General features: G+C 46.0%; 1 protein-coding gene across 1 annotated transcript; it reads left to right on the forward strand.

Moving 5' to 3' along the window:
- Positions 1–597: 597 nt before the first annotated feature.
- On the forward strand, positions 598–26,506 carry Cxcl17 (C-X-C motif chemokine ligand 17). Its single transcript, XM_090322521.1, is given in 4 exon segments — positions 598–652; positions 24,498–24,582; positions 25,951–26,004; positions 26,503–26,506. Coding segments are annotated over 4 exon segments (198 nt in total).
- The last annotated feature ends 877 nt before the right edge of the window (positions 26,507–27,383 follow it).

A 27,383-nucleotide genomic window follows, 5' to 3' on the forward strand; every position in this document is an offset into this window, starting at 1 on the left:
GAGTTCAAGCCTAGGAACTGCACCAAAAATAATATTCTCAAACAACAAGCCTACCACACATACCACAGACTTCTCAGTGGGAACCGTGAACCTAGGAGCTGACCGTCCTGAGTTAGCCTTCAAGTGCTCAGTCCCTGCTCAGCCACTAAGAGGCCTAGCTACTGGGTTCTCCCTGTCTCTAGATCCACACCACGACCTGGGCACTGTCCCTGTGCCTTTTCACTCAAGGATAGTACTTTACCACTGTTAGCCACAGTGCCATTTCTGGTTTCCTGGTGGAAACTAAGCCTCACGGCCTTTCTTGCCCTGGCTGGCTTTGAACTGAGATCTTCAGATCTCAGCCTCCTGAGTAGCTATTATTATTTTTTTTTTGCCAGTCCTGGGCCTTGACCTCTGAGCACCGTCCTTGGGCTTTCTCGAGGCTAGAGCTCTACCACTTTAGCCACAGCACCATTTCTGGCTTTTTTTCCCCCTATGTATGTGATACAGAGGAATTGAACGGGCATGCTAGGCAAACACTCTCCCACTAGGCCAAATTCCTGGCCCTAAAAAAAAAAATCTTTGAGACAGGGTCTGAATGTGGAACTCCAGGCCAGCATGGAGCTTGAGATCTTCCAGTCTGGGATAACAGGCAAGTGCCACCATGCACAACGTAAGAAGTTAAGGGGGGAAATGAAGCATTTGATACAGATTGATCATCCTTAATCCAAAACGTGGGAATGTAAAATACTCCAAAACCCCCAAATTTAAACTTTAAAAAATTTCTGGCAAATGAGAAAATAGGCCCCAGGAAGGAAGATGAATAAATCAGGTCATACAAAGAAACAGGTATATGATAAGAAATTCAGTCCCTCCGACCATAAAAAAAAGGCTCGCCACAAACTATTACACTTGTAATTGGTGCCCTGATTGAGAGAAGAGCTGCCAAAACTGCTTGCTGACTGACAGAGCCTATTCCCAGGAAAGGAGAGGCAGAGAGCCAAGGTAAATACCACAAGAAAAACAACCAACTCCATACCAACTTGATCCTCACTCACTTCTGTGACCCACACAGCTGGGTTGCCCTAGGTCCAGGTTGCAGGAGCCCCGAAATTTCACCCCACACCAACTGAGGCAGTGATTCCACTGTCCCAACATGTCAGGAAATGAAAAGCCAAGTTCTCTGAAGCCAGGCTCAGAAAAGTAATTTCTTGAGCAACTGGTTTGCTCTGGCCACCGGATTCTAGTTCTGTCTTCTTTCCGAAGGCCTGTCAGGCAACTTTAGAATGGAAGGAACAAACTTGCCAATAAACCTGTCTAACAAAAGCTGGGCTGGCAGAAGTCCTGGCCTCTGGCAGACCCAGGCCTCCTCGCACCCACCTTGACTTGACCGAGGACACGGGCCCCTGTGTGCCCTGTGCTCTCTTAGAAGGCAGGCCCTGGAGTAACAGCCACCGTGACTGGGTGTCAAGCACAATTCTAGATGCTTCCAGTGTTTCTTCTCAGTTAATCCTTGTCAGTATCCAGTGTACGTCAGAGTCCAGGGCAGCAGGGAAGGACCTGAGGGAAGACGGCCTAAGTACAGAATCCCAGTTCTGCCTGCCACCCACAAGTTATGGTTTTTTTGTTGGTAGTAGGGCTTGAACTGGGCCCTGTGCCTGAGCTCTATCGATCAGGGCTAATGTTCTACCATTTGAGCCACAGCGTCTCTTCTGTTTTCTGATGGTTCATTAGAGATGGGAGTCTCATGGTCTTCCCTGCCTGGGCTGGCTTTGAACTGTGACTCTCACATCTCCGCCTCCTGAGTAGCTGGGATGATAGGTATGAGTCTGTCATTACCAGGCACAAGTTATGTTTAATGTGGACTTTCCACTTCACTGGGCCTCCATTTCCTCATCTGAAGAACAACTAAAATAATGTGTAATTCCAGGAGATGATGAGAATCAGCTTTTGGGATAAGAGTTTCACAGACTTTTGTGCCAGACGGGCTTTGAACTGCGACCCTCAGATCTCAGCCTCCTGAGTAGCTAGAATTACAGGCATGAGCGACCGGTGCCTGCCTGGATTTTCCTTTAGTTTTAGGGTTTTTTTCCTTGGGGGGGGGAGGCGGGTTTGGTGGGTGTTTTCAGGTAAGTTCTAAGTTTTTGTCTATGAACAGCTTCAGACAATAATCCTACCCCTCTGTGTGTCTGGGATCACAGATCTATGCCCCTGTATCTGGTTGAGATGGGAATTGCCATAGGATTTATCTGGGCTGGCCTCAGTGTGAGATCCTCTGGATCTCTGCCTCGTGGGTAGCTGGGATTACAGGCGTGAGCTGCCATGACCAGCCATGCGAGCCATTAATAAACAGACGTGACCACTGAAGCTTAAGTAGTTTAAGCCAGTTGTGGACGGCCACACAGTCAATGAAAGACAGCGTGGATTGGAATCCAGGGCTGGTCTGCCGACTCCGGGGGCCCTCAACACCCAGCGTTGGACTCCCCCTTCTGCCCCTCAGGCTTAAGCGGACGCAGAGAACAGCGGGCTGGTCAGAGGGTTACAACAGGACTCGGGTTAAGACCGAGTTCGGTGGCTTTACAAAGCTCTGTTGGGCTACAATGAGCATCCCAGGCAGTGGTGGAAGAGAGAACGCTATCATAAAAAGGGTGTCAGGAACCTTAGGATGAGAGAAGGCCCCCTGGGGTCCCCTGGTCCCATGGTGTGCCGAGAAGAGACCCGATTGAAATGTGGTGCCAGCTGCTCCACTCCGCACTGCCTGTGTCTTTCTCTCTACCCCACCCTTAGCCTCTGCCTACATCCTGGTCTAAACAAAGTAATTATAGTTCCACAGAGACAGCTCTACAGGGCCCAGAGGCCCAGCCCTCTCCCTGCCAATGGTTTTAAAATGGCCAGCTGGGCACTGGTGTTCATGCCTACCATTCTAGCTTCTCAGAAGGCTGAGATCTGAGGATCTCGGTTCAAAGCCAGCCCAGACATGAAAGACCATGAGATTCTTCTCTCAAATAAACTACTCCGGAAAGGCCGGAAGGTAGAGTGCTACCTTTGAACACAAAGAAGCTCTGGGACAGTGCATAAGGCCCTAAGTTCAAGCCCCAGGTCAGAAAAAAAAAAAAAAAGTCGGGGTCAGGAGTTTGGCCTAGTGGTTAAAGTGCTTGCCTAGCATGCATGAAGACCCAGGTTCGATTCCTCAGTACCACATACATAGAAAAAAAAAAGCTGGAAGTGGTGCTGAGGCTCAAGTGGTGGAGCTCTAGCCTTGAGAAAGTCCAAGGACAGTGCTCAGGCCCTGAGCTCAAGCCCAGGACTGGCAAAAAAAAAAAAAGAAAAAGTCAATTCTGCCTAAATAAGTTTGAAAATAACAACAAAAACTAACCAATTAACTGTTTTGAACTTGCTCCTACTGTTTTCTTAGCATGGTGCCTCTTGTCTCAGAAACTCTTCAATTCTCTGGGGTCCCACTCATAAATCCAGGGGTGATTGGTGAGGGCTCAACAGCTGACACCCGCTTTCTGGGCCCTCACCTTCAAGTGTTGAAGATTTAGGGAGGACATCCTTCATGTCTCCAATCTCCCATGCCAATTCACACCCAAGGCAAACCAAGGCAGAACATTTTATCTGCCTCTGACACCTCGAGTTACCAGGCTGCACACACACAAAAAGGCCGAAACCAGAGAACACCTGGTTTCCTCTTGGCATCCACCACTATTAACCCCACCACACTGACAAGCAAGCACACACCCATATATGACACACCCCACCACCCTGAACTCCAGAGAGGTGACACGAAAGGCATTAAGGACGGATGTGTGGTGGCTCCCCTGCAATCCTAGCTCTTCAGGAAGCCAAGAGGGTGAAGATTCTGGCTCAAGGCCAGGCCTGGGTAAAAAATGAGATAACAGAGAGAAAAAGAACCCAGGGGTGTGGCTCTCGTGATAGAACACTTGCCTAGCCAGTATAAGGCCAATCCCAGAGAGTCAGGACCTTCGTGGGGTCTCTCCTTCTCAGGGCTGGTGGGATTCACTGGCCCCAGTGACTGTTTCAGCCCCCTGAAATAGCTGTTAGACAAAAGGCAGGAATACAGCTTATACAACCTAGTGTTTGGGGGACACACGTGTGACAAAAGAAGAAGTTTGGTTGCTGGTGATTTGTGTCTATCATCCTAGCTACTCAGGGAGCTGTGATCTGAGGATTGTGGTTTGAAGCCAGCTTGGACAAGAATGGTCGTGGGCCTCTTATCTACAATAAACTACTCCAAAAAGATGGAAGTAACGCTGTGTCTTAAGTCATAGAACACTACTCGAGTAGAAAAAGCTCAGGGACAGCGCCCAGGCTCACAGTTCAAGTCCCAGAACTGACAAAAAGAAAAAGGAAAAAAGGGGAGAAAAAAAAACCAGAGTTCACAGCACCTGCTCGTGCAACAAACCGCAAAATTATAACTTGAGAGCAAGAAGGAACATGACACCAGCTTAAATCCAAAACTTTGCAGATAAGAAAATTGGAGCCGGGTGTGGACAAGTAGCTTTTGTCATGTTGACAAACCAGGCTGGTGGAGGAAACTGGGGTCCCCTCACTTCTGGATCTCCCTGAAAGTCAACTTTAAAACTCCTAAGTTAGGGAACAAAAGTGGACCCTCCACTCAAATTACTACTGATGGATGAGGTGCCTCTGGGCTTCAGGAAGACCAATGCACACACACGTATGCACACATGCCTGCATGCACGGGCACCTGCACATACACGCATGAAACAGCCTCTCCACCTGTGTCTCAGGCTGCTGCCCCTAACAGCTAAGCGTCACCTGGAGGCCCAGGGAAGCAGAATTACCTAAAAGGAACCTCGGCTGACTGGCCCTCCACCCCCCAGAGCTCACCATCCCCAAACCTCCCTTCCCCTTGGGGACAGGAACCAAAAAAAATGAAACCCCACCTAAGGGGAAATGGGTGGGACAAGAAGCACTTGAAGCATGGAAGGAAAATGTGAATCAGAGACGGGAAAGGCTGCTTTACAAAGGTCTGCAGGTGATCTTACCCTACCGGGCCTCCTACCTTGGGGTCCCACCTACCACAGCCCCCAGAGAGAAGAGGACCTTAGACCACATTGCTGACTCACAGATGAAGGAGCAGGACCCCCAATGGAGTAGATACCCCTGCCTAGCAGGCCTCAAACACCAGTGTGTCAGAGATTCTGCTAGTCCAAGGTGAGACCTACTGATTTCAATTTAAAAAAAAAAGGGGGGGGGTGTCAGCACTAGGGTTTTAACTCAGGTTTTCATGCTTGCTAGGCAAGTATTCTACTGGTTAAGCCACACCCAAGATTTTAAATTAATTAATTAATTAATTAATTAATGTGCCAGTCCTGGGGCTAGAACTCAGGGCCTAGTCAGAACCTGAGCTTTTGTGCTCAAGGCTAGCATTCTACCACTGAGTCAAATGCTGGCTCTATTATTTGTTTTTAGTTTGTTAATTGGAGATAAGAGGCTCACGAACTTTCCTGCCTGGGTTGGCATTTCTTTTTTTTCCCCAGTTCTGGGGCTTGAACTGAAGGCTTGGGCACTGTCTTTGGGCTTTATGGAAACTAGCCCTCTACCACTTGAGCTACAGTACCACTTCTGGCTTTTTCTGTGTATGTAATACCAAGGAATCAAACCCAGGGCTTTGTGCATGCTACGCAAGCACTCTACCACTAGGCCACATTCCCAGCCCCTGGGTTGGCTTTGAACCATAAGCTTCAAATCTTAGCCTCAGGGCTGGGAGTTTGGCCTAGTGGTAGAGGGCTTGCCTAGCATGCACAAAGACCAGGGTTCAGCCAGGTGTGGTGGCTCACACTCATAATCCTAGCTACTCAGAAGGCTGAGATCTAAGGATGATAGTTCAAAGCCAGTCATAGCAGGAAAGTCTGTGAGACTTTTTTTTTCCCCCCAATCATAGGGCTTGAACTCAGAGCTTTTCTGCTCCAGGTTAATGCTCTACCACTTTGAGCCACAGCTCCATTTCCAGTTTCTGGTTAAGTGGAGATCAATGTCTCACAGACTTGGTTGACTTTGAATCTCTATCTTCTAATCTCTGCCTCCTGAGTAGCTATGATTACAGGCATGAGCCAGTAGAAGCCAGTTCGGGGAGACCCTTATCTCCAGTGAATCCCAAAAAGCCAGAAGCAGAGTTGTGGCTCAAGTGGTAGAATGCTAGCTTGAGCACAAAAGCTCAAGAACAGTGAGTTCTTGTTCAAGTTCTGAGTTCAAGTTCTGAGTTCAAGTTCTGAGTTCAAGCTCTGAGTTCAAGTTCCAGGACTAGGAAAGAAAGGAGGAAAGAAGGAAAGGAAGGAAGAAAGGAAGGAAAGAAGGAAGAAAGAAAAGAGGGAGTCAGGGAGGGAGGGAGGAAGGGAGTGAGAGAGGGAAAGAGAAGGGAAAAAAAAGACAGATAAGGAAGACCTAGTCAAAAACTTCCATCCACTCTACTTGCCTAGGAGGCCACATAGCCAAGAGGTCATTGTCTAAAGGGACCCTGACACCCCAAATGAGTGACATCTGGAGGTGCATGCTGAGACTGAGAGGGCTGCCAGGGGCTTCACTGAAGAAGAGGCCTTTTAAACAGTGGGCCACAGCACTGGAGCCCTGGAGTATGGATTCATCTGAGTCACACTTTTTTTTTTTTTTTTTTTTTTTTTTTTTGTGAGTCATAGGGCAGCCTGGGCGCTGGCCCTGAGCTCTTCAGCTCAAAGCTACCACCCTACCTTGAAGCCAAGCCCCACTTCCAATTTTCTAGAGATTAATTGGAGATAAGAGTCTCAGGTCCTTCTGTGCCCGGGGCTGGCTTTGAACCTTGATCCTCAGATTTCAGCCTCCTGAGTGGCTAGGATTACAGGCGTGGGCCACTGTGCCCAGCTACATCTCATTTTTCAGAAGGCATAGGTAAGGCCTCAGAGACAAATCTAACACAGCTCAGAGCCAGATATTGGCCTACAATTCCAGTTTGTTTGTTTGTTTGTTCCTACCAAGGAACCTAGAGGATTCCCTGCGCCTAGCGGTCAACCAGGATTCCCATCAGTTTCCCCCTCTGTCCTCCCCTCCCCACCAGCCAGCACACCTCAAGCTGACCTGGAAAAACCAAACAGGAAGACGTGAGCTTTGGCACCCATTCAGGTTGTAACTCCAGGGGCCAAACACAAGGCCTTTTGACTATAGAAAAAAAAACAAAACAAAACAAAAAATAGACCCATTGTTTCAGTGGGTGGAACCAAACCATAGCAGGAGTTAAGAAAAACAGTTTTTTGGTGCCCAGAGATGAGAACTTGACCCTAAATATTAGGGCGGCTAGGAGAAGGGAAGGAATATGTACTTTGTGGGAATAGAGGTAGTTTCAAATAGTTCATTCTCTTCCCTGTTTTAGCTCGGTTTGTTTTTTGCTCACATACGGCCCAGCAGGGACCTTCTAAGAGCGGGCAGCTTAGGTGTGGCTTCCTGGAGCACAGAGAAATGGAGAAGAGATAGAGATTTATTTCCATTAGGAGGCTATTAGAGAAAAGAGCCACTGTATCATTTCTATAATTGCTATGGGTTGGGGGGGTAGGGAAGAAAGCCAACTCAAAGTTTTATACCAACCCAACAAGAAAACAAACCCTTCAGTAAAATAGGACAAGCAGTCTTAGGTACCGAGGTTGCCTGACTTAGTAATAAACAGAAATGGCTGAGCTTTAAATGGTAATTTCACTGGAACTTTCGCCCCCGCCAATAAAGCTGGAAACCACTTGATTTTGGTTCCACGTTGCCAAGATGTTCAACCTTGTAAAATGTTGACCAGCTAAACTACGCATAATCCACCTATGGTGGCTCACACCTATAATCCCAGCAGCTCAACAGGCTAGGTGGAAGGATCTTACCTTTTTTAAAAAATGAAGCAAAAGGGGAGAAGGGCTAGGAACTAGTTTGGCCTAGTGGTAGAGTGCTTGCCTATCATGCACGAAGACCTGGGTTCCATTCCTTGGTACCACATACATAGACAAAAGCCGCAAGTGGTGCTGTGGCTCAGGTGGTAGAGCTCTAGCCTTGAGAAAGCCCAAGGACATTATCTAGGCCCTGAGTTCAAGCCCCAGGACTGACTGGCAAAAAAAAAAAAAAAAGCAGGGGGAGAGGAGGAGATTATGGCTCAAGTAGTAAAGAGCTTTCATAAGCAAGTGCCAGTATCTGAGTTTTAACCCTGGTACCAATAAATAAATAGATAGATAGATAGATAGACAGATAAATAAATAAATAAATAGATAGATAAAGTAAAAAAATTAAGTAACTCATGCCTATAATCCCAGCTACTCAGGAGGCTGAGACAGGAAGACCATGGTTCAAAGCCAGCATGGGCAGAAAGACTCTTATTTCTAATAAGTAATGAACCATCGGGCTTATTTCTAATAATGAATCATCAGGCAGTGGTCCTGTGGTTCAAATGATAGAGTGCTGGCCTTGAGCAAAAGAAGCTCAGGGGCAGTGCTCAGGCTCTGAGTTCAAGCCCCAAGATTAGCACCGAAAAATTAAAAAAAAAAATGAGCAAATTGAGATCGTGTAAACACTGAACATAGTTCACGTGGAATGCCCATCGTTTTGGGCCTTCCCTCTCACCACCCTGCTTTCTTACTCCCTCCTTTGTTTGCTTCCTTGTTTTCTGCTACTTACTCAGTCTGAGCTGCCGTTTAGCAAAGAAAGCCACACTGCCCAGTGGCTGGTGATTCTGTGGGAATATTCTCATGGCGGGAGGGTCTGTTCTCTACTCAAGGCACCTACTGCATTTATATAGAGTTAGGCTGGTTTTAAAACAGACTGCTTTTTATGTCCAAATAAAACTTATACATGCTTCCTCCCATCCCTACCAGCTCCAATTATACGCTACCACATTTCTCTAATGGATTTTTCCCTTCAATCTTTGTCTTTATTATAAAGGATAATACATGAGGCAAAACAAATCACCCGAGCCACAATAAGGTATTTTCTTTTTTCTTGTTGTTGGTCCTGGGGGCTTGAACTCCAGATGAGAGCTCTGTCCTTGGGCTCTTCTGCTCAAGGCTAGTGCTTTATCACTTTGAGCCTCAGCACCACTTCTTATTTACTGGCGAGCAATTGAAGGTAAGAATCTCACAGATTTTTCCTGCCTGGGATCCTCTTGACAGCCTCCGATCTCAGCCTCCTGAGTAGCTAGGATTACAGGCGTGAATCCCTGACACCAGCTGAAGGATTTCTTTTTAGCAAGGTAAATGTTATTTGTGAAAACATTCCCCTGGAGCCTGTTTCCAGGCTTGGCCTTTAGCAAAACTATTGGATTCTAGAGCACATTCCTGGACCTCCAGAGGTAATTTACCAGGACAACAGCCCTGCTGAGTAAGGCCTTTCCCAGAATTCAGTGGGTGAGCTAGGGCTTACCAAATCGTCCCCAAACCTTCCCACTCTGTCAGGCCTGGGCTGCAAAAGACTTCAGTCTTCTTAGATAACCAGGTAGTGCCTTTGCCCATCCAATCACCCTTGATGACAATACTTTACAATTTATTCAGCACTTGCTTTGTGCTAATTACTATCATAGGGACTTTACATGTGGCTACAGCACACACACACACCAGTGTTATCATCCCTACTTAAAAAAAAAAAAAAAAACAATCTGGGGCAGCCAAGCACTGGTCTGGTGGCTCACGCCTGTAATACTAGCTACTCAGGTGGCCGAGTTGCTGAGGAGCCCTGTACAAAGCCAGCCCGGACACCAACAAAAAAGCCAGAAGTGGAACTATGGCTCAAGTGGTACAGCATAAAAGCTCAGGGACAGTACCCAGGCCCTGAATTTATGCCCCAAGACTGGTACCAAGAGGAGAAAAATAAATATAAATATAAATAAAAAATAGGAAAAAAAAAAGAAATTAATGCTTCTGACATGATACAACGCCATAATCTCTCCCCCCCCACACACATCTGGGTAGAGGGTGTTAGGATATCTGAGCTCTCCTGAACAAAATCCACCTTCATCTCAGCCCCTCTACTTCTGGCTTTGGAGACGGGATTTTGTTTTCCATCATGGTCTCTATGGATTCACCTGTTCCCTGACACCAGCCTCCTCAGTGGCACAGCCCTTCAGAAAAAACCTCATCCCAGCTGGGCCAGCTTCCCAGTTCTCATAAAAGAGTCATTTTGCCTGAATTGTCAACTATTTGCACAGACCTCTATGAAAAAAAAAAAAGTGCACTGAGGAAAGAAAGTCTAATAAGGAAGTAGAAAGTGGGAGAGTCCTTGGAACAGTCACAAAAGGGAGGGGCTGGCACATCCAGAAACAGTAATAAAACACGCCCAGGGCTTGCGGCCGTTAGACAATGGAGGCCCCACCTATCTCTTTCCGTGCCCATTGGCATCTGACTACCTTCTGGCTAGCTGCCCCTCCCAGTCTCACTTTCCTAGACCAGGAGAAGAGGCCTGGAATCTAGGACCAATATGACACTGAGCTGGAGGGGCCAAGGAAGCTCAACCTGACTCACCTATGTACACACAATTCATCCGTGGGCAGGGATTAGTGCAGGCTGTGCTGCTGGAATTGTATTTCCTCCTCCATGCCTAGACCAAGAGCTCGAGTGGGTGGGGCATGGGAAGGCACCCCAGCCCTCTCCCATTTCGGAACCCACTGCCCCTCCCTTCTGTGAACTGTAACCCCTCTGTTGGGTTGCATTCTTTCTTGTGAGATCACTTGTTTTTCTGAATTGCGGATTACAAAGGGGAAAAATATCTCCACTGAATTCTTTAAAATCTTAAGCATTCCATTCACCCCATCAGCGTGAAGACTAGCCTTCCCCCTTCCCCCTAAAAAGTGTTAAGGCTTACAAGAAAGACTGTCTTAGACAGGACTGTAAGCCACACCCACAACACATCTGGGGATATCTGAGCTACAAATTGAAGAGGAAGAAACCTACTATGTTACCAGGGGCCTTTGTGTATGAATCTCCACCACCCCAGAGGTACATACTATAATCGCAGCCCCATGAACTTGTCCCTCAGAAGCGGGGAGGAAGCCAGGGGCCGGTGGCTCACACCTGTCATCCTAGCTTCTCAGAAAGCTGAGATCTGAGGATCCTGGTTCAAAGCCACACAGGCAGTGATGTCTATGAAACTCGTATCTCCAATTAACCACCAAAATGAAACAAACAAACAAACAACAACAAAAAAAAACAGTAGTGGAGCTGTGGCTCAAGAGCCAAAGCGCTAGACTTGAGCAAAAGAAGCTTAGAGGAGGTTGAAGCAGGACCTAAGATTCAGGTTATTCCTGGATCCAACCCCTGTGTTAGATCCCATACACCTACCACACGTGCACCTGCCCGAATTCAGAGGAAGTGAGGGTGACCGCTTCTAATAGAAACAATCGTTAAAAATAACACTAGTAAGAAAAAGTTCAAGGAAGAGAGAGGATTGGAAATGGACCTTAAGATGAAGAATGGTTGAGGAATGGAACGGGAAGGCAAGGATATTACTGGATGAAGGAAAAGAATAAACATGTCCCGATCTGAAAGAAATAAAAGGTGACTCAGGCTTAGCTGTAAACAGGGAGGGAGTAGAGGCCACACGCTATCAATAGCAGCGTGTCCATGTCACCTTCACCCCGTGATGTTAGAAATACCTGGAAAACTGCAGGGGTTCACACCTGTCGTCCTAGTTACCCAGGAGGCTGAGACCTGAGGAGCACTGGTCAAAGCCAGTCTGGGCAGGAAAGTCTCTAAGAGTCTAATCTCCAGTGAATGACCAAAAGAACAAAAGTAGAGCTATGGCTCAAAAGTGTAGAGTGCTAGCCTTGAGCAAAACAGCTCAGGGACCAGGCCAAGTCCTAAATTCAAGCCCTAGGACAGATTTTTTTAAAGTTCATGGAAGCTCTGAGTAATTTTCAGAAAGATTACTCTGCTAGACAACAAAACGCAAGTGCTTCTTAATTCAGCAATGCATTAAGATTGCCTAGCAGCTGCCTTGCTGTTGTTGTGATGGTACCAGGGCTAGGGCTTGAATTTAGGGCCTTGGATTCTCACTCAACATTTTGCTTAAGGCTGGCACGCTACCTCTAGAGCCATGCCTCTATGTCTAGCTTTTTGCTAGTTAAGAGTCTCCTGGATTTGTTTGCCCAGACACTCTTTGGATCGTGATCCTCCAATCTCAGCTTCCTGAGTAGCTAGGATTATAAGATTCTAAGTGTGAACCATCAATACCTGGCTTGCCTTTTCTTTTTAACATACTTTGAAATTATTTCAGGCTCTCAAAATGTTTCCGCAATAGTCAACATGTCTATATACTTCTCACTTAACCTTCTCAAATACTAACATGTTAACAATCCACAGCACCATCATCCAAACCTGAATTCTAACACACTCACACTAATTACAGTCCTGTTTTATTTTTATTGCTGATGGACCGCAAAGGAGGGGTGCAGAATGGTGGGGGGGGGAAGGGGAATCAACACAGTCATGCTGTTCAGTGCACATTATGTGGAAAATGAATTATGCAATTTGTGGACAGGGTAGGGAGGGGAAAACTGAGGGGAGGTGAAGGAAAGGGTGATATTGTCCAAAAAAGATATAAACTTGGAGCTGGGAACATAGCCTGGTGGTAGAGTGCTTACCTGGCATGCATGAAGCCCTGGGTTCAATTCCTCAGTAACACATACATAGAAAAAGCCAGAATTGGTGCTGTGGATCAAGTGGTAGAGCTCTAGCCTTGAGGAAAGCCCAAGGACAGTGCTCAGGCCCTGAGTTCAAGCCCAGGACTGGCAAAAAAAAAAGAAAGAAAGAAAGAAAGAAATCATCATTGCAGTGAAATCACACACCATACAATCTTACCATGATAAGCCTAACATAAGAATTATGAATCTTGATATAAACAGATGGCCACACACGTGGCTAGGCTATCCCAAGACAGAGGTAAGTGACCTACCCTAAACAAATCTGGTTTGTTTGGTTGGTTGGTCTTTTAGCTTTAATCTTTTCTCAAGCAAGGTGTGAAGAACACTGTGGTAAATTCTGGAAATAGTATTGTGTACACATCTGTCACCATATAGTTGAAGCAATGAGATACTCTACTCAACTTCCTAATGGTATTACTTTGGAGTGGCCTCAAAGAAATTTCATCAGTCTCAGCCAGGCACCAGTGGTGTATGGTTATAATCCTTGCTACTCAAGAGGCCGGAGAAGAGGACACTTGAGGAACAGGAAGGCACGCAATGGCTTCTGCCAAAAGAAACGTTTAAGGAGCGGAAATTTAGTAAGCTTACAAAAGTATGTTAAATGAAGTAAGTCAGGCTCAAAGAAACAAAAATGCACCCTTTTCCTCATGTGGAAATGTGATCTGATTTGTCAACAGACACGTCCTCGGCACAGGGTCACACACGAATCTACACAAACGCGTGAACCGAGGACCGTGTGGGCAGGGGCTGAGCAACTAACTCACAATCTCACAAGACCAACACCAGGAAGCTGGTACCCGAGGCGTGGGGGAGAGGGGGCTGGGGTGAGGACAAGGGGGAGGGAGTAGAAGAAAGAAGAGAGGAAGGGCAGGAGAATGCAGTCATAATATTCAATGTGTATCTATAAAAATGGAACTAGGGATGTTGAGAGGCTGGGAGTGTGGCTTCGTGGTAGAGTGTTTGCCTGGCATGCATGAAGCCCTGAGTTCAATTCCTCAGTACTACATACACAGAAAAAGCCAGAAGTGGTGCTATGACTCAAGTGGTAGAGGACTAGTCTTGAGCAAAAGAAGCTCAGGGACAGTGCCCAGGCCCTGAGTTCAAGCCCCAGGACTAACAAAAACTAAAAATAATAAGATTAGAGTAATAATTTTTAAAAATAATTAAGAGGACCCATGGATCATAGACAGAGACATTTGAACATGACCTTGTGATTATGAAAGAGCCTTTGAAGGTTGGAGCGAGGGAGAGACAACCAAAGTGATAACTAGAGCTAAGACTGAAGCTGATGGCGGAAGGGGGAATTCTGCTTCCTAAACAAGACTCTCTCTCAGGGCTGGGAATGTGGTTTAGGGGTAGGAGTGCTTGCCTAGCACGAATGAAGCCCCAGGATAGATTCCTCAACACCACCTACACAGAAAAAGCCATGAGTGCCATTGTGGCTCAAGTGAGCATTAGCCTTGAGCAAAACAAGCTCAGAGACACTGTCCAGGCCCAGGGTCCAACCCCAGGACTGGCAAAACAACAACAACAAAGATAGACTCTCTTACGCCACTGGATGCCAGCGGCTCTCACCTGTAAACTTAGCTACTAAGGAGGCTTGAGATGTGAGGATCACAGTTTGACGTTAGCCCAAACAGGAAAGTCTGTGAGATTTAAAAAAATAAATAAATAAGAAAAAGCCAGAATTGGAGCTGTGGCTCAAGTGGCAGAGCTCCAGTCTTGAACAATAGTAGGTCAGGGGCAGTGCCCAGGCCCTAAGTTTAAGCCCTAGGACTGGTGTATAAACACTCCCACTCTCACATTCTCCCTCTCCTTTTCCCTCTCCCGTGGGGTGGGGGGAAAGGAAAGAATAGAACGAATAACTTTGTAATGTTGCAAGTATATACTAGGGCAGTGGAAAGAAACTCAACAAAAGCTGTTATTAATGAGGGATGAGAGAAACTGGCTGAGGCTTGGTGGGACCTGGGGAGGGCTGTGCTGATGAGAGGATAAGAGGCCTTTATAAGCAAGAAGGATTATTACCAACGATGAAAACGGAACAAGGAAACCTGTTAGAGATCTATTTTTTATAAGCCAATAAAAAATAGATTTGAAGAAGGGGACAAGAGGTGAAAGTAAGAGGAAGAAGAAAGAGAAAACAAGAGGAGAGAGAAGGAGGGAAAAAGGCTGAATGTGGCGGTTCAAGCCTGTAATCCTAGCTGCTTGGAAGGTAGATATGGGGAAATCACAGTTTGAAGCCAGCCTGGACGTAAAAGTTCCAAAGAAATTGAGGGAGGCTAGGCTGGGAGTTCAGCCTAGTGGTACAGTGCCTGCCTAGCATGCATGAAGCCCTGGGTTCAATTCCTCAGTATCACATATACAGAAAAAGCAGGAAGTGGTGCTGTGGCTCAAGTGGTAGAGCTCCAGCTTTGAGAAAGCCCAAGGACAGTGCTCAGGCCCTGAGTTCAAGCTACAGGACTGGCAAAGAGAGAGGAGGGGGAGAGAAAGAGAGAGAGAGAGGGAGGAAGAGAGGGGAGACAGAGAGAGACAGAGAGAGAGACAGAGAGAGAGAGAGAGAGAGAGAGAGAGAGAGAGAGAGAGAGAGAGAACAAGAAAAAGAAAAAAAAGAAAATGAGGGAGGCAACTTGTGGGCAGGGACGAGAAAGAAAAATTAGGAGAAAGTAAAGGAAGGGGTAACATTGCTCAAAAGAGAAATGTACACATTCCTGGGGTTTGCGCCTAACATCCCAGCTAGAGAGGAAGGCCAGGGCAAGGCACAGTGGTGCACAATTGTCGTCCTTAGATGACAGGGAAGGAAAAGTAAGAGGATCACAACCCCATCTTGAAGATAACCAAGCCAAAAAAAAAAAAATGGCTCAAGTGGTGGTAGGACATCTGCCTGCAGAGCAGGAGGTCCTGAGTTCAGTCCCCAGTCCCACAAATACATGAATAAATGGAAGGAAAATAAATGCAGACTCTCAAGGCCCATCAGAAGAAGCAGAATCAATATTTGAGGTCTTTGGGGTGGTCGGTGAGCAGATGACAGTTTGAAACTAATTTCTCTACAGTGCCTTTGAGTTTGAAAACAATTCCCTAACAGCCCCGCCCGCATCCAGGTAGAAACACTGTGAAGAAGTGCTGCCATCTTGTGGCCACAGTCGGGGAATGCACTGTTAACTTCTCACTGGTAAGGGAGAGGGGCAGCTTACCCAAGGGGCAGGCGTGCATAGAATCAGCCAGGCACCGAGACTAGGGGTGAGTGCCAGCTGCATCATAAAGTCACAGTTCAATCCAGAGGATGGTTGTTCTGGTACCCGAGTTCCAAGACAAGCTCTGCCTGTGTGATGCTGAAAATCACTACGAGTCCTGTCATCCTAGCTACTCAGGAGGTGGAGATGTGAGGATCGCAGTTCAGGGCCAGGCTGGGAAGGGAAATCCAAGTGACTTTTATCTCCAAAGAATGACTCCCCCCCAAAAAAACAAACAGAAGTAGAGTTGGGATTCAAGTGAAGGAATAGCAGCCTGAAGCCCAAAAGCCCAGCGACAGTGCCCAGTCCAAACACCAGCACACACACACACACACACACACGCGCACGCGCGCGCACACACACACACACACACGCACACACGCACGCACACACGCACATGCGCGCGCGCACACACACACACACACACACACGCATGCACACACGCACACTATGATGTTCATTTCCAGGCATCCAGTCCTTGCCTGGACTGGGCCTATGGGTGATTTTTTTTTCTAAGAAAGCTTGCTTTACTGTGACAGTTTTTTTCATCCTCAGCTAAAATATGTCCAGCACATACCCACCAAGCCTGCTTTCTACAGACACTAAAATAAGCCTAAAACCTTTCACTCCACTCACCTTTAAACCACCACCATGGAAGCCTCTCTTCTTTTCCCTCAGCCACTTCTCAAATGACGCCATCCAAAAGTCTTATAAAGAAAAAGGCAGGATGGCAGGGAGTTTGGCCTAGTGGTAGAGTGCTTGCCTAGCATGCACCAAGACCTGGGTTCGATTCCTCAGTACCACATACATAGAAAAGCCAAAAATGGTACTGTGGCTCAAATGGTAGAGCTCTAGCTTCAAGGAAAGCCCAAGGACAGTGCTTAGATCCCAGGATTGGCAAAAAGAAAAAAACAAAAACAAAAAAACCCAGGAGCCTGAGTCTGGTATGCCCACCATTTCTGAGTTCTGGGTTTCTGGGAAGAACAGGACTAATCTGTCCTAAACATCTTTATGACCAGGGAGAAATTACCCCCAAGGAATCACAGATTGCACAAAAATACCTCCCAGGCCAAAGAAAGAAAAGACTTGTTCCCCTGACAAGAGCCATAAGTCCCCTGTGACCTGAGCCAAGAGGATGACTGAAAAAATGACCAAGCAAGCCACACTTTGAGGGGGACTATCTAATCATTATGCACTGCTTCTCCCCCTGCCCCTAGTTCTTTCTCTGTAAGACCTAAAGCTTTCAACCACAGCAGAAGCTGAATTCTAGAAGTGTCCTAACCAGAGCAGGAGAACTGCAGACCACCCACTACCCACTTCCCACACCAAATTTATCATTAGAAAGCCAAATCCCTGGTCCGCTGATTTGGGATTCTAAGTGGGGAGAGTTCTAGCCCTGAGTGAAAAAGCTCAGGAACAGCACGCAGGCCCTGAATTCAAGCCCCACAACTGAAAATATTTACTTTTAATATTTTTCGTTTTTCAAAAAGGCTTTATTAAAAACATTTATCAGAGGCTGGGAGCCTAGCCTAGTGGTAGAGTGTTTGCCTAGCATGCACGAAGCTCTGGGCTCAATTCCTTGGTACCACATACTCAGAAAAAGCCAAAAGTGGTGCTGTGGCTTAAATGGCAGAGCAATAGTCTTCAGCAAAAAGTGTCTAAGGACAGTGCCCAGGACCTGAGTTCAAGCCCCAAGCCTGGCAAAAACTAAACATAAAAGAACAAAAAAAAATTATCAGGGCTAGGAGTGTTCCCTGGTGGTAGAGTGCTTGCCTAATATACACGAAGCTATGGGTTCAATTCCTGGGTACCACATAAACAGAAAAAGCTGAAAGTGGCACTATGATTCAAGTGGTAGAGTGCTAGCCTTGAGGGGAAAAAAAAAAGCTCAAGGATAGTGCCCAGGCCCCACGTATAAGTCCCAGGACTGGGTGCTGATGGCTCATGTCTGTGATCTGAGCCACAAAGCAGGCTGAGATCTTCAGATCCTGGAAGGAAAAGTTTGTAGACTTTTTCTCTCCAATTAATCATCAATCGGTTAAGAGCAGAGCTGTGGCTCAAGTGGTAGAGCGCATGCCTTGAGCACAAAAGCTCAGGAACAGTGCCCAGCCCCTGAGATCAAGCCCTAATACCCCCCCCACACACACACACACGTACGTGCTCAATACACTTTTCTTAGAGAAGACAGAATATGAGAGAATAAATGACTTATCATAAGAAATTATCTGCTATTTACATCAACTAATCATAAAATTATTTCTGGTGAAAGCTGACATGCCTTAGAAATCGCTACACTGCAGGCAGTGTCTGAGGAATGCATACATATTATCAAGTTCTGTTCTCATACATTCTGTTGTTTAACTTGCTTTTTTTAGACTTTCAAAAATATTTTTAAAAAGGGGGCTGGCCTAGCGGTACAGTGCTTGCCTAGCATGCGTGAACCTTGGGTTCAATTCCTCAGCACCACATAAACAGAAAAAGCCCAAAGGACTGGACACACACACACACACACACACACACACTTACTTAGAGGTCCAGTATTCCTACATCCAGCGTTGTTTTTTTGTTGTGTTGTTTTGTTTTTCTAGACCTGGGGCTTGAACTCAGAGCCTGGGCATTGTCCCTGAGTTCCTTTTGCTCAAGGCTAGTACGCTACCACTTGAGCCACAGTGCCACTTCTGACTTTTTCTGTTAATGTGGTGTTGAGGAATCAAACTCAGGGCTTCATGCATGCTAGGCAAGCACTCTTACCACTAACCACATTCCCAGCTCCATCCAATGTTTTTGGTGGTTCTTTGGTGTCATGCTGATACAGGCAGTTGAACTCAGAGCCTTTAAGGTGCTTTTTCTTTCAAGGCTGGCACTCTGTCACCTGAGCTACACTTCCAGTTCCAGTTTTTGATGGTTCACTGGAGATAAGGGTCTCAAGGACTTTCCTGCCTGAGCTGGCTTCAAACCGTGATCCTCAGATCTCCGCCTCCTGAGCAGTAGCTAGGGTAACACTGGTGGTAGGTAGTGTGTCTATCATTCTGCTTTTAAAATAACATTTTACATAACCATAATATAAGCATCAAAACCAGGAAACTGGCATATATATAATCATGTTGACAACTCACAAACATTTCAATTTTGCTAATCATCTTAAGACTCTTTTTCTAGTGCAGGGTCAAATATACGATCCCATGCTGAATCAAATTTTAATGTCTCCTTGGTCTCTTCCTGTGCAGTAGTTACTCAACCTTCACTTGTCTTTCACGACTGTAATTCTTCTTTAAAGAACACTGGTTGTGGCCCGAAGTTTTGCCTAGTGGTAAGAGTGCTTGCCTTGCATGCATGAAGGCCCGGGTTCAATTCCTCGGTACCATATACATAGAAAAGCCAGAAATGGTGCCATGGCTCAAGTGGCAGAGCACTAGCCTTGAGGAACAAGCCCCAGGACAGTACTCAGGCCCTGAGTTCAAGCCCCAAGACGGGTAAAAACCAAACAAAAATACTGGTTGTAGCTGGGCGCGGTGGCTCATGCCTGTAATTCTAGCTATTCAGGGGGCTGAGATCTGAGGATCTCGGTTCAAAGCCAGCCAGGGCACTAAAGTCCATGAGACTCCTATCTCTAATTAATCACTAGAAAAGGGGGGGTGGGGCTGTGGCTAAAGGGGTGGGTCAGTCGCCTTGAGCTGAATAGCTCAGGGACAGTGTCCAGGCCCACAAAAATGAAACAAAAAAGAATACTAGCTGTGGGCTGGGAGTGTGGCTTAGTGGTAGAGCGCTTGCCTAGCATGCACTAGCATTCCTCAGTACCACATACACAGAAAAACCTGGAAATGGTGCTGTGGCTCAAGTGGTTGAATGCTAGTCTTTAGCAAAAGAAGCTGAGGGACAGTGCCTAGACCCTAAATTCAAGCCTCAGGATTAGCAAAAATAAAATAAAATACTGGTTTCCAGGTGCTGGTAGCTCATGCCTATAATCCTAGCTAGTCAGCAGGCTGAGATCTGACATTTCTAGTTCAAAGCCAGCCTGAGCAGAAAAGTTCATGAGACTCTTTTCTCCAATTAACTACCAGGAAATCGGAAATAGGGCTGTTGCTCAAAGTGTCAGGGCACTAACCTTAAGCAGGAAACAGTGCCCATGCTCTGAGCTCTGAGTTCAAACCCCATTACCGACAAAAAAAAAAAAAAAAAAAAAAAGATTGCCAGGTACTGGTGGCTCACTCCTGTAAGTGTAGATATTCACAGAGGCTGAGATCTGAGGCTCACCGTTCAAAGCCAGCCCAGACAGGAGTTGTGGCTCAAAGTATAGAAAGCTACCATCCTTGAACACAATAACTCAGGGACAGTGCCAGGCTTTGTAGTCCAAGCCCTAGGATTGGCACCAAAAAATACTATTAATTGTCAGTTATTTTGGGTAGTGCATCCAGTTTGGGTTTATCTGATAGTTCTCAAGACTCAGTTTAGGCTGTGCGTCTGAGGGGAACACCTCAGCAAGAATCTCTCCTTACTGGAGAGATTATCTGGAGAGGGTGGAGTTTCTTATCAGTTTCCACTGTCTTATCATTACTGGTTTCCCTGGTAACTGGTAAATCTCTTCTGCAGAGACACTTTGAGACTATGTGCCAACACCTTACCTCCTCATGCTGTCAGCCATGGATTTTCAGAATCCATTCATAATTTTTGCTTATTACCATTATTAATGTGGTATTAGCCTAATAGTATTTATTCTAATTCTGTTCCTTCCCTGCTCTCTGGGAATAGTAGGATTTGAACTCAGAGCCTTGTACTTTCTAGAGCAGGAAGGCTACCCTTTGAGTCAAGCCTCCAGGCAAGTTTTCCTCTCCCCCCGGTCTGTTTTTGCCAGTCCTGGGGCTAACTCCAAGCCTGGGAGCTGCTGTACCACAGCCTCTTTGTGCTCAAGGCTGGCACTTTACTACTTGTGCCACAGCGCCACTCAGTCCTTTATTGAAGATAAAGAGTCTCAGGGCTTTCCTGCCTGTCTGACTTCAAGCCTCAATTCCCTGACTTCAACCTCTTGAGTAGCTAGGACTGCAAGTGTGAACCACCAGTGCCTGTGTTTCATCTTGTACTTTCTGCCTCAGTCCTGGAATCCCTGGTTTCCTTTCTTGGAGAGAATGCTATTTACCAAGCCTTCAAGGGGTTCTCTGCCCTTTGCTAGGCCACGCCGTTGCTGTGTGCCCTCTCGTGGACAGATCTGGGAAATACCACACACCCTTGCCAGCGGGCATTTTTAAAGAACAGAACAGAAAGAGGAGAACAGAAAAAGTTAAGCAACTTGTACGTTAAGAAAAAAAGAAAAAAAATCTCAGACCTGTAACTTCACAGACCATTATCACATAGGATAAGGCCATTGTGTAAAATAAGCTTAGAAACCTTGGAAGTGAACAAGTAGTAGTGGTGCAAGTTTGGGGGAAAAAGCCCACATGTAAGCAGCTCCACTTTCAGTTACATCCACAAAATTTAGGACTCACCAGGCCACAGCAAAAAAAAAAAAAAAGAAAGAAAGACTAAATAATCTTGGAACTAGGTTTGAACCCTGAAGTGTCACCCTTATATGTGTGAATTTGGGCCTTTCATTTGTTCTCTTTAAGCTTCTGTTTCCTCATCTGAACATAAAGGACTTAGTTATTTAATTAATAAATGTACCACTTTCAAAGCAGTTTGATGATAATGTGTATATATATATATATATATATATATATATATTTTTTTTTTCAGTCATAGGGCTTGAACTCTGGGCCTGGGTGCTGTCCCTGAGCTCTTCAGCTTAAGGATAGCATCCTACCCCTGGAGCCACAGCGCCACTTTTGCCACTTTCGTTTTCTAGTGATTATTTGGAGGTAAGAGTCTCTCAGTCTAGGGAGCATGGAGGCTCACACCTGTCATCCTAGCTACTCAGGAGGCTGAGATCTGAGGATCAAGGTTTAAAGCCACCCCAGGCACAAAAGACCTTGGGACTCTTATCTCCAATTAATCACTAGATAATGGGAAGTGGGGCTGTGGCTCCAGGGGTAGGGTGGTAGCCTTGAGCCAAAGAGCTCAAGAACACCCAGGCCCAGAATTCAAGACCCATTACTGACCCAAAAAAAAGTCTCATGGTCTTTAGTGCCCTGGCTCACACTGAAAGGCGATCCTCAGATCTCGGCCTCCTGAGTAGGTAGGATTACAGGCGTGAGCCACGGCGTCCAGCTTCAAAATAGTTTTTAATTTTCTTTCTCAGGAAAATAATACAAACCTTGGGAAAACAAAAGAATAAAGAACTTTATTGGTGTCTAAAGTAAAATAATTATAAAAGGAAAATAAACAAAGCAGGGAACCGATAGCTCACAGTTGTAGTCCTAGCTACTCAGCAGGCTGCGATCTGAGGGTCACCATTCAAAATCAGTTCCAAGAGAAAAGACTCTGATCTCCAATGAACCACCAACAAGCCAAATGTGGAGCTGTGGCTCAGGTGGTCAAATGTCAGCCTTGACTGAAAAAGCCAACTGAGGGTGTGGGGCCCTGAATTTGAGGTCACAGGTTCAAGTACCAGTACCATCCCACACAAAAAACTGTCAATAGATAAAACAATCTAAATATCCAGGAATCAAATAAATAAATAATGTGGAATATATTGTATATTCCAAGTTATTTAACTAGAATACATATATTACATGTATTGTATATATTATGCATATGTACAATATGCATACTATACATATTATGTGCTTTGCGTCATTAAAATACCATTTTTGTGTGTGCCATTCCTGGGATTAAAAGAGCCTGGGCCCTTTCCTTGAGCTTTTTTGCTCAGGGCTTGCTTTCTACCACTTGAACCACAGCTCCACTATCAGATATTTTTGGTAATTAATTGGAGATAAGAATGTCACAGCCGAGCCAGGTGATTCATACCTGTCATCCTAGCTACTCAGGAAGCTGAGATCTGAGGATCAAGGTTCAGAGCCAGCACCACCTCCAGCTTTTTCTGTTTATATGGTACTGAGGAATTGAACCAGGGCTTCATGCATGCTAGGCAAGCACTCTACCACCAAGCCACATTCTACAAGCCCTAAAATTTCATTTATGAAGATGACATAGCAATATGCAATATGGGGTAGGGGAAAGACTAGAAATCAGTTCACTTACTATAGTTATCATTGCATAAGGAAAACTATGCACAGGTAACAAATATGCCACAATACTAATAGCTAATACCAATAATTAGGTGTACTTTTCAATTTGTTCCCAATATAATTATATTAGATTTAGAATGGAAAGAAAGAAAAACAAACATCTCTAGTAAGGAACTCAATTAAGTGATCATTACGATTCATTCCCTAGGCTTCTGGAGTGAGGCATAAGGGTCACACAAGAATAAACGATTCAGCCGCTGCCAGCAGCTCATGAGTGTAATCCCAGCTACTGAGGGTGTGTAGATCAGAGGATCTTTGAGATTCAAAGCCAGCTTGGACAGGAAAGTCCACGATATTCTTCAAGTGACCACAAAAAGCCAAAAATGGAGCATGGCTCAAGTGGTAGAGTGCTAGCCTTGAGCCACAAAGCTCAGGGACAGCATCCAGGCCCTGAGTTCAAGCCCTGGGAATCACACACACAGACACACAGAGACAGAGACAGACAGACAGACAGACACACACACACACTATTAGGAAAAAAATGAGATAAAGGTGCTATGCCATTTCATTATTATCCTTATTATTCTGGTCCTGGGGCTTAAACACAGGGGTGGTTACTGAGCTTTTTCGCTCAAGGCTAGTGCTCTACCACTTGATCTACAATATCACTTCAGCCTTGTGTGTGTGTGTGTGTGTGTGTGTGTGTGTGGTAAGAGTCTCAGGACTTTCCTGCCTGGGCTGGCTTTGAACCATGATCCTCAGAACCCAGCCTCCTGAATAGCTAAGATTCCAGGCGTGAGCCACTGGGGCCCGCTGCCTCAATTATTTTAACAGCACCAGACCATTTGCAGAGTGGCACTGAGGAAGTGATGCAACGCCCCCTCCCCCATCTGTGTGGCAGAAAGGGCACAAGTCTAGGAAATCAGAGACCTGGGCGAAACCGTACGATCCCCGAGGGCCCTCTAAGAACAACTTGTCCAACCACTCACTGAAGAAACATTTACCAAGTGCATACTGGTAGCCAAAAATGATGAGCCTGACTGACTTCCCAAACATTGGCTCTGGTCTAATAAGGAGAAGGGTTTTGTTTTCCTATGCTAGCAACTATCATCCCAGAGACCACAACAGAAACTTCCTTCTCCTCACTGACCTGGAGTTCTAACTACTTAGGAGACTGACATGTGAGGCTCGGGATTGGAAGCCAGCCTAGGCAGGAAAGCTGGTAAGACTCTTAGCTCCAAATGAACTACCAAAAAGCCAGAAGGGGAGCCAGTGGTGGAGTGCTAATCTTGGGCATAAAAGCTTAGAGACAGTGCCCAGGCCCTGCGGGCACTTCTTCTCCTACAGTACTCTGGATCCCCAAAACGATAAAATAGAAGAAATGGAATTGTGATCTAGGTAGCTCAAGACTGGGTCTGCTTATGGAGACTGAGGCAAAGGAAGGCTGGGCCTTCTCTTTCCAATTCCTGGAAGTGTCCTGTTTCTTTCCTACAGGGGTCACCAGAGGCCATAGGGACCCATGCCAGGTTTCTGGAAGGTGGCTCCCAGAAGGTAGCCAAGAATGTGAGTACAAAGGCCAGTAACTACACATCTTCATCAACAACAACAAAGGCCTGCCTTCACCACTGCTCCAAGCCTCCTTTGAGCCCCTCCATACCTCGGTCGCTTACTTTGTGCAGTACCACATATACATATATACATACATACATACATACATACATACATACATACATACATACATGTATATAAAGTATATGTGTATATAAAGTATTCATTGGGGAGGGGGGTGATTCTTGGGCTTCTTGCATTTGGCTAGGCAAGCACTTTTGACCACTTGGGTCACACCTTCTCCCATCAGCCTTTGCCTTATTCATGTAAGTTTTAAATTGCTCATAAAAATTAACTTTAGGGGGCTGGGAGCATGGCCTAGTGGTAGTGTGCTTGCCTAGAATGCATGAGGACCCAGGTTTGATTCCTTGGTACCATATACATAGAAAAAGCCGGAAGTGGCACTGTGGCTCAAGTGGTAGAACTCTAGCCTTGAGAAAGCTCAAGGACAGTGCCCAGGCCCTGAGTTCAATATACAGGACTGGGGAAAAAAATAACTTAAAAAACTTTAAAAACTGTTGGGGCCGGGAGTTTGGCCCTAGTGGTTAAGTGCTTGCCTAGCATGCACAAAGACCCAGGTTTGATTCCTCTGTACCACATACATAGAAAAAAACCAGAAGTGGTGCTGAGGCTCAAGTGATAGATTCTAGCCTTGAGAAAGTCCAAGGACTGGTAAAAAAAACTTTAGAAACTGCTTTTAGCCAGCGGGTAGCTCACGCCTGTAATCCTAGCTACTCAGGAGGCTAAGATTTGAGGATCAAGGTTCAAAGCCAGCCCAGGCACAAAAGGACCTGAGACTCTTATCTCCAATTAACTTCCAGAATATGGGAAGTGGGACTTGTCTCAAGGGTAGGGTGGTAGCCTTGAGCTGAAGAGCTCAGGGTCAGCGCCCAGGCAGAGTTCAAGCCCCAGGACCCACAAAACAAAAACAAAAACAAAAAACCTGCTTTTAGCATTAGTTTTATCTGGGGCTGGGAGTTTGGCCTAGTGGTAGAGTGCTAGACTAGCATTCACGAAGACCCAGGTTTGATTCCTCTGTACCACATACTCAGAAAAAGCAGGAAGTGGCACTGTGACTCAAGTGGCCAAGAGCTAGCCTTGAGCAAAAAATAAAAAAAAGAATATCCAAGGACAGTGCCCAAGCCCTGAGTTCAAGCCCCAGGATTGGGGCAGGGGCGGGGGGGACCAGAAATGCTGTGGCTCAAGTAGTAGAGCACTAGGTTTTGAGAAAGCCCAAAGACAGTGCTCAGGCCGAGTTCAAGCCCTTGGACTGGCAAAAGCAAAACAAACAACAGCAAAAACCTTTGTTTTACTTGCTTATCTGTACTCTTGGACACAGAAGGCACCAAGGGAAATCAAACCCACATTCCAGAGCCTTCTAGCAATTTCTCAAGTGGTGTCAACGAGCCAGCCTTGCTCTACCCACAGCCTGCTTTCCCCGTCACCGTCAGAGGAAAGCATGTTCCTCAACCTCATGGATTAGTGCCAGTCTCCTTTGTCTCCTCTTACCCATTCTGGCAAGACTGTAGAAAACCCTCAGTCTGCTACTGCCTGGTCTTAAGTACAACCAGGAAAGCAGCAAAGAAAAGTCAATAAATGGCTGGGGTTTTTTTGTTTGTTTTTCCAGGCACCAGTGACTCACACTCATAATCCTAGCTACTCAGGAAGCTGAGATTTGAAGATTATGGTTCAAAGACAGCTCAGGCAGATAAGTCCCCAAACTCTTATCTCCAATTAACTGGAAGTTAACTCAAAAACTGGAAGTGGAACTGTGGTTCAAGTGGTAGAGCGCTATCCTTGAGGTCCTGGGCTCAAGCCCCAGGACACAAAAAAAAATGTGTTTTTTACTATTTAAGTGAAATTAGTGTCTGATAATTCACATCTAATCCAGATAACGCACACTTTGGGGGGCTTGAACTCGGATCTTGGGCACTGTCCCTAAGTTCTTTTCCTCAAGGCCAGCACTCTACCACTTGGAGCCACAGAACCACTTGCAGGTTTTCAGTGGTTAGTTGGAGATAAGAGTCTCCTGGGGACTTTTCTGCCTGGACTGGCTTCGAACCATGATCCTTAGGTCTCAGCTCCTGAGTAAGTAGGACTGTAGCCATAGCCACTGGTGCCTGGTGCCAGATCATCCACCTTAACCAAGCCCTAATTCTACAAGTGTCTCTCCCTCCCCAACTTAGACTCTCTGCCTCTCTCTCTCTCTCTCTCTGCCATCCAGGGCCTTGAACTCAGGGCTTAGGCACTGTCCTTGAGCATTCTCGAGCACCACTTCCAGTTTTTCCTGTGTATGTGGTACTGAGGAATTGAACCCAGGGCTTTGTGAATACTAGACAAGCACTCTACTACAAGGTCACACGCCCAGCCCTCATCTGTCTTTCAATCATGCAACAAACCTGAGATAGAACTAAACGGGAGAAAAGGAAGCAAATATAGTAATGAATCGGACATGGTCTTAATTAAAAATACCTTTTTAAAAATTGCCAGTTTCAGCTGGGTGTGATAGCTCACACCTGTAATCCTAGCTACTCAGGAGGCTGAGATCTGAGGATCCCAGTTCAAAGCCAGCCTGGGCACTAAAGTTCATGAGACTCTTATCTCCAATTAACCAGTAGAATACTGGAAGTGGGGCTGTGGCTCAAGGGGTAGGATGGTAGCCTTGAGCTGACGAGCTCAGGGACAACGCCCAGGCCCAGAGTTCAAGACCCATGAGCAACTAATAATAATATTAATATAATAATAATGATAATTTTTTAAATTGCCAGTTTC

The sequence above is a fragment of the Megascapheus bottae genome, chromosome 31 (genome assembly GCF_031878675.1).
Source record: "Megascapheus bottae isolate mThoBot1 chromosome 31, mThoBot2.hap1, whole genome shotgun sequence".
In the NCBI taxonomy this organism is placed as follows: domain Eukaryota; kingdom Metazoa; phylum Chordata; class Mammalia; order Rodentia; family Geomyidae; genus Megascapheus; species Megascapheus bottae.